This window comes from Emys orbicularis, chromosome 1 (genome assembly GCF_028017835.1).
Source record: "Emys orbicularis isolate rEmyOrb1 chromosome 1, rEmyOrb1.hap1, whole genome shotgun sequence".
Taxonomy (NCBI): Eukaryota; Metazoa; Chordata; order Testudines; family Emydidae; genus Emys; species Emys orbicularis.
Genome location: NC_088683.1, coordinates 268739928 through 268747430, shown reverse-complemented (window position 1 = coordinate 268747430; position 7503 = coordinate 268739928). Strand labels below are relative to the sequence as shown.

The 7503-nt window shown below is 43.1% G+C and overlaps 1 protein-coding gene across 1 annotated transcript in view; it reads left to right on the top strand.

Annotated features, from left to right (window-relative positions):
- Positions 1–4582: 4582 nt before the first annotated feature.
- The window catches only part of UBAC2 (UBA domain containing 2), a 142922-nt gene continuing 140001 nt past the window's right edge, over positions 4583–7503 (top strand). Inside the window, exon 1 of the mRNA XM_065419733.1 lies at positions 4583–4663. Within this exon, the coding sequence (XP_065275805.1) occupies positions 4633–4663 (31 nt within the window). The 5' untranslated portion in view covers positions 4583–4632. The remainder of the gene's footprint in view (positions 4664–7503) is intronic.

Genomic DNA, 7503 nt, shown 5'->3' with positions numbered 1-7503 from the left:
AGGAATAGTATTTAGGATTCCTGTCACCGATATTCTACTACTGACTAGTAAATAGTTTTTAACAGTGAGTTACACGTATGTGTCAAGTCCTCCTCCAGTGGCTGGTCTACCTAGCAAATACTTTTGTATCTCAAAAATAATAAGGATCTAAGCTAAGGATCTGAAGGTCAAAGACTTCAGATCCTGCTGCTGATCTGTGTGGGAAGATGGTATAGTTGCATATGATTCGTACAGTGAGAAGATCACTTTAAAACAGGTTTTTACTTAAAAACTATGAGAAATCTGTGAAACACCAAAATACACATTTCAGTCATTGTCACACATTTTGCTTGTTTAAGCCACTGTTCAGTGTAAATTGTGTTTCCCTTTGTGCCTAATACACAGAGGATATATGTAAGTCTGAGCTAGCTCTCTGCTTGAGACGCAGACTCTTTTTAGCACAAGCTATAACGACTTATAGCTTTGGAAATCGTAGCTTCAATCCCAGGTGGTGGCCATCACATTTGCAGGTGCCCCACATTGGCATGTTGAGAAGTGTACTTTATATTGAGAGGTTGGGGGTGGGGGGCTCATAGGAAGGGGGAGCGCATAGGCAGAGCTGCTGGTGTAAAGCAGGCAAGCTTTAGCTGTTCGTGGCTGTATCCAATTACTGGAAGTCCATGAGAAACTACAGAGTGTTTCAGGAAGTGAGTGATGTTCCCTCCAACTGAGAGGTTATGTTGTCATTGCTAAACTTGGAGGGTTGTTCTTGGTGCTTTAGTTTTAAATGGTGATAAAATGTTATAGACACACTGAGAATTTACAGAGGCAGGCCACAGCCTCTCACACATTTCAGGAGGGTTGACATAGTCAGGAGCGGCTGTAGTAGTTTCTCCCTCTGATCCCCAGGCAGGCGCAGCTCCCTTTCTCCCTGACTGTGAGGAGTTATCCACCGAGCTACACCAAAGCTTTATAAAAAAAATTAGGAAATTAACAAACAAAAGCCATGTTTAGTGACAGTAAAGGTTGTGGTAGGGCACACCACCTCTATGCAGAACTTTACAAGCACAAAAATAAGAAGTTAATGGGAAGACTTGTGCATACTTTTCTCCCTTCATGTTTCCCACAACACTATCAAAAAAAACTGCCAACGCTCCATAAGGCTTTCTTTCATCTCCAACAGATACTTAAAAGCAATATCTACTCCAACTTTATCAAACTTGCACTCTAATGCAAAACCTAAACACTGACCTCCTCCCTGGAAGGCAAAATAATGCCCCAAATGCATGGAATGTGTGTCAGTCAGATGTGCTGATCTGTTGAGATAGCGGACATAAACCATATGAGATCACTGTTAGGATTTTGCATTGGAGTTTTAGTTTGAACACCACGTTGAGAACCTTTGCTTTAGACAATCACAGCAGCAATAATATTTCCATTCAATTTCTGTGAGAGAATGATACCACAACTCAGACATGGAGACAACTATATTTCCTTGCTGGGCAACACAATTTGAAGACTTAGCTGCCTGTGGACAAGTGATCTGAATTTTTGTCCTCTGCTTGACTCCCACCCAGTGAACATCCATGCAGAGAGCCTGCCTTTAATGTTTTCCCCTAATTTCCTACAATTTCCTGGGAGCAAGCTGAGTTACCATGGGTTTCTGCCCTGCAATTGTACAATACATCCTTTCTCCTCACACCTTTTCCAACTGGGAATGAGTGTGTGAAACCATAGTGGGAGGTGATGATGCTTTTTGAAGCATTAGCTCTGGCATGGATTTCTTCTCAGAAGGAATCGTGGGATTCAAGACAGCTGCTTATGGCATTCACCTGCACAAATATTCTCCCACCCCCACGCAGCTGCAGGGCTCCAATCATGTGGTGGTAGCACAGAGACCTTTGGGGGCATATCCACCTTGTCTTACTCTTTTTTTTTATCCTCTGTGATGTATTGCAGGGGTAGCTTCTGGCCCTTAGAGCTTAGGTGCCTTAGTATTTACATTTGGTTCAAAAACATTGCATATGTAAGGGAAAAACAAGCTAGAAAATGTTCAGCTAGCCATGTTAGAAGGGTTAACAAGATCACTTCTAACTACATTTTTGGGGGATAAGGTAATTTAAATGTTTGTTCTGAATCTACCAAATTGTTCACACTAGCTAAATATAATCCATAAATGCTGAAATTTAAACTGACACTTGGGCAGCGACAAACCCCTTTAAGCTTGTACTGAGTGGCTTAGCAGATAAGTACTAGCTTTCCTATTCTGGGATCAGTTCCAAGAGAAGTGTTAAATCCAATAATTTCAGCCACCTAATTTAATTCCAAAGTGGACAATACTTTACATTTAAATAATGTAGAATATCTGCTTAATTCATATGACTAGTGATCATACAACACCACTGTGATAAATGAAGGGCAGGGGTAGCTCCCTTTTATGGACACCCAGCCAGCCAGTAGCTATAAAATCCCTCTTAGTAGCTGTTCTCTAATTGCTCTACCTGTAAAGGGTTAAAAAGTCTCACTGCGATGCATAGGTAAAAGGAAGTGAGTGGTCACCTGGCCAAAAGAGCCAATGGGAAGGCTAGAACTTTTTAAAATTGAAACAAGACTCCCCTTTTGTCTGTCTGCGTTTGTACTCCCAGAGAGAAGGGACAGAGCAGTTATGCTGTGAGAAGCTTGGGCCAGATATGAAAAAATCATCAGTATCATACTTAGAAACTACTAATTTAAAACCCCAGATATGTAAGTAGATCAGGAAATGTCTAGAAAGACATGATTAGGTTTATTCCTTTTATTTCTTTACGGTTTGTGGGTTTCTCTGTGTTAACCCCAGATGCTTTTGTTTTTCTTGTAACCTTTAAACTGGACCTCAAGAAAGTTATTCTTGGTGCTTAATCCTTGTAGTTGCTCTTTTTTAAAATCTAGCAATGGCCTGAGTTCTCAGATGTATTTTTTTTTTTATTAATAAAATTTACTTTTTAAAGAACGGAATTGGATTTTTGTGTCTTAAGAGGTTTGTGCACAACTTAGCTGGTGGCAGCAGCTGATTTCTTTTTTTCTTCTTTCTCAGCTCTTCCCTGGGGGAGGGGGGGTGAAAGGGCTTGAGGGTACCCCACAGGAAGGAATTCCCAAGTGTGCCTTCCTGGGTGCTCAAAGGGGTTCTGCACTTGGCTGGTGGCAGTATCTACCCATCCAAGGTCAGAGAGAAGCTGTAACCTTGGGAGTTTAATACAAGCCTGGAGTGGCCAGTATTTATTTTTTAGAATCCTTGTGGGCCCCCGCCTTCTGCACTCGAAGTGCCAGAGTGAGGAATCAGCCTTGACAACCACAAAACTCAAGAGAGAGAGAATATCTAGATAGGTTTTTTAATAGTCTCCCATCACCAGGTTATCTGCATGCAAAGGCTAAATTACCTCTATGGCCTGGTCTATCAACAACAACAACAAAGATTCCTACTTATGCCAGTATTATCATCTTTGTCCTCTCATTTTTCAAAGCTAACTGTGAAACATTTTTTTCTCACTTACTTGCAATACTATGAAAAGGCTATCAAGGCTGATAGGCCAAAGATTTGACTTGTATGTTGATTATAATGGGAAGCATGAACACCAGAACATAATTCAGTGTGTTTGATGACAGAGAGCAGGACTTTTGTACAATTCTGCTTTGCTGTCAGCAAACTAAAACAGGGAAGACATCTGGGCATACCGCATAAAGTCCAGCATTCAAATGTACATGTGCATAGTTGCAATTACAGACAAAAACTATCAACTGTTTAGTCATTGATAAAGCAAGTACAGTTTTATTCAGTATTTTCTATTTATTACAGGCATTTGAATGGGGAACTGATTTTTAAAAAACAAATTTCATATTATGTGGTAAATTACAAAGGGTATTATTGCATCCTTTTTACCATTTATGAAAACCCCAATAATGAAGTTAACAGGGCGGCACCATGAACAATTTGCTTCCTCTTTTTAAAGTACAATAATTTATGCTCTTACCAATTACTGTCTTTTTAAGTTTAAAAGAGGCCTATTCAATATGTAAATATCTTTCCATCTTCAGGCTCTGATCCTGTGAGAACTTAATTTGACTTCAGTGGGGCTAGTCACAGTGCATTAAGTTAAGCACCTGTGTAGTCTTTGCAGGATGGGGCCTTAGTCCGTGTACAAATCTGTTGTCTAATATATTAAGTATAGTTACAGACAGCTTACCTGAGCCTCTAAAAGCAGCCGACCCCCGCCCAAAGCAAGGGTGCCCACAGCACTACGGGGGGGGGGGTGCGATGGCAGGGGCAGCAGCGGGGAAATAGTCCCCCTCAGGGAATAGCTGGACGTGGGCAGGGGGAAACTAGCCCCAGGGCAGGGGCGATTCAGCAGCTTAACCCCAGTGAGCGCGCAGTGAGCTGCGGCGGCGGCGCTGGCGACTCCCGCCCTCTCCGCCTCGGGCGGCCTGCAGGGAGGCGGCGGGACCGGTAGAGGGCGCCGGGGAGTCACTGACGGCCCGGTTTGGCCCATCCCGGCCGCCTTACAACTCGTCCCCGGGACCCGCCGAGCCTCCTCGGGCTGGCTCCGGCCTCCTGGGGCTTCTCGGGAGACTCCCCGGCGGGCCGGGCCGGGCGCCGCCCCCCTTCCAACGCCGTGGACCATGTTCCCCAGCACCGGCTCCAACGGGCTGTGTAAGTATCGGGAGCCCCTGGCCAGAGGGGCGGGCCCGGGGCGCTTGGGGGGGCGGCGCCCTCTCTCGGGGGCGGGGGTTGCTGTGTCGGGGGCGCCGCGAGCCCCGGCCCCCGGGCAGGCAGGAGCCTCTGGGACATCTAGCGAAGGCGTTTCTCCTCTCTGCTCTGTGTCTCGCCCCTGCCGTGGTCACTGGAGCCGCGTTTCACTCTGGGTGCGCGATCACGCGTGGTTTCCCTCTCGGCACAAACGTCGATGGAAACAGCCTCCCCTCAGAGCTACTGCTGTGAAAGCGGAGCACAGTTCGGTTTAATTGTCCTAATCCAGTTCTCCGTTTTCCTTCCTCTCTCTTCCTGAAGTTAATTGTGTGTTACCGACCAGCTGTACCACGGTAACTCCTATGACAGGAAAACTAGCTCCCATCTAGTATTGACGTGATCTTAAAACACTGGGTGAACCATGGCTTAGCCTGGATCTATATATGCCAGACAAGCTGGTTATAAACTGCTTTTGCAACCACATTTCAGCTGTATGTAAAGGGACTCTCAGCTTAAAAAAAAACCTTATTTCTGCAAATAAAGTAATTTACTGTTGTTCAGAGTTGACAAGGAGCTGACTGAGGAGATAATTGCTAATGGCTCAGCTATCTTTGAAAAGTCGTAGAAGACAGGAGAGATTCCAGAAGACTGGAAAAGGGCAAATATAGTGCCCATCCATAAAAAGGGAAATAAGGAAAGCCTGGGGAATTACAGACCAGTCATTTTAAGTTCTGTACCCGGAAAGATAATGGAGCAAATAATTAAGCAATCAATTTGCAAACACCTAGAAGATAATAAGGTGATAAATAACAGTCAGCATGGATTTGTCAAGACCAAATCATGTCAAACCAACTTGATAGCTTTCTTTGACAAGCCTTGTGGATACGGGGGAAGTGATAGATGTGGTATATCTTGACTTTAGTAAGGCTTTTGATACTGTCTCTCATGACCCTTCTCATAAACAAACTAGGGAAATACAATCTGGATGGAGCTACTATAAGGTGGGGTGCATAACTGGTTGGAAAATCGTTCTCAGAGAGTAGTTATCAGTGGTTCACAGTCATGCTGGAAGGGCCTAATGAGTGGGGTCCCGCAGGGATGGGTTCTGGGTCTGGTTCTGTTCAATATCTTCATCAATGATTTAGATGGCATAGAGAGTACACTTATAAAGTTTGCGGACGATACCAAGCTGGGAGGGGTTGCAAGTGTTTTGGAGGATAGGATTAAAATTCAAAATGATCTGAACAATCTGGAGAAATGGTCTGAAGTAAATAGGATGAAATTCAATAAGGACAAATGCAAAGTACTCCACTTAGGAAGGCGCAATCAGTTGCACACATACAAAATGGGCAATGACTGTCTAGGAAGGAGTACTGTGGAAAGGGATCTGGGGGTCATAGTGGATCACAAGCTAAATATGAGTCAACAGTGTAACGCTGTTGCAAAAAAAAAAAACACATTCTGGGATGTATTACAAGGAGTATTGTAAGCAAGACGTGAGAAGTAATTCTTCCACTCTACTCTGCACTGATTAGGCCTCAACTGGAGTATTGTGCCCAGTTCTGGGCGCCACATTTCAGCAAAGATATGGACAAATTGGAGAAAGACCAGAGAAGAGCAACAAAAATGATTAAAGGTCTAGAAAACATGACCTATGAGGGAAGATTGAAAAAATTGGATTTGTTTAGTCTGGAGAAGAGAAGACTGAGAGGGGACATAACAGTTGTCAAGTACATAAAAGGTTGTTACAAGGAGGAGGGAGAAAAATTGCTGCTCTTAACCTCTGAGGATAGGACAAGAAGCAATGGGCTTAAATTGCAACAAGGGCAGTTTAGATTGGACATGAGGAAAAACTTCCTAACTGTCAGGGTGGTTAAGCACTGGAATAAATTGAATCTCCATCATTGGGGATTTTTAAGAGCAGGTTGGACAAATAACTATCAGGGATGGTCTAGATAATACTTAGTCCTGCCTGAGTGCAGGGGATTGGACTAGATGACCTTTTGAGGTCCCTTCCAGTTCTATGATTCAATGATTCTATGACATTAGAGGGGGCAGGTCTCTTAGTTTCACTCTGCATTTGACTGCACTTTGTACAATTGGTTCCACAGTTTCCTCCTGTGAAATATCAGCTATTTCCAATCTTGCAACTGACTGTACATGGGTTCAAGAGTCCACCAATAAAGAGTCCATTGCCCTGCCTAGGCAAATTCCCCTGATGTTTGTGTGAATCTTTCATGTAATAAGGAATAGAAAAATATTTTTGAAAATAGGAAAATATTATAAAAACTAGTGTAATTGGCAGGGTAATTTAGGCACAAATGTAGTCTTTGTAACTACTAACTTTTTTAAAGTGACTAGATGTCAAGTTGATGTTAGAGAGACAAGGTGGGTGAGGTAATATCTTTTATTGGACCAGCTTCTGTTGGTGAGAGAGACAAACTTACAAACTTAAACAGAGCTTTTCTCGAAAGCTTGTCTCTTTCACCAACAGAAGCTGGTCCAAGAAAAGATACTGCCTCACTCACCTTGTCTCTCTTAATATTCTGGCACCAAAACTGCTATAACACCACGTCAAGTTGATGTGTTATTTTAAACAAATTTCTATAGACATTGAAGACAATCTCAGAGCTAATGTACATTACAAAAAATTAACTGTGTTTAAAAATGACAGTAAAGAGTTCGGTTAGCTGACACAATGTGGATTATGACATTACGCTCAGGCAACTCCCACCTTTTCATGTTCTGTATGTGTATATATATATATATCTCCTCACTATATGTTCCATTCTGTGCATCCGATT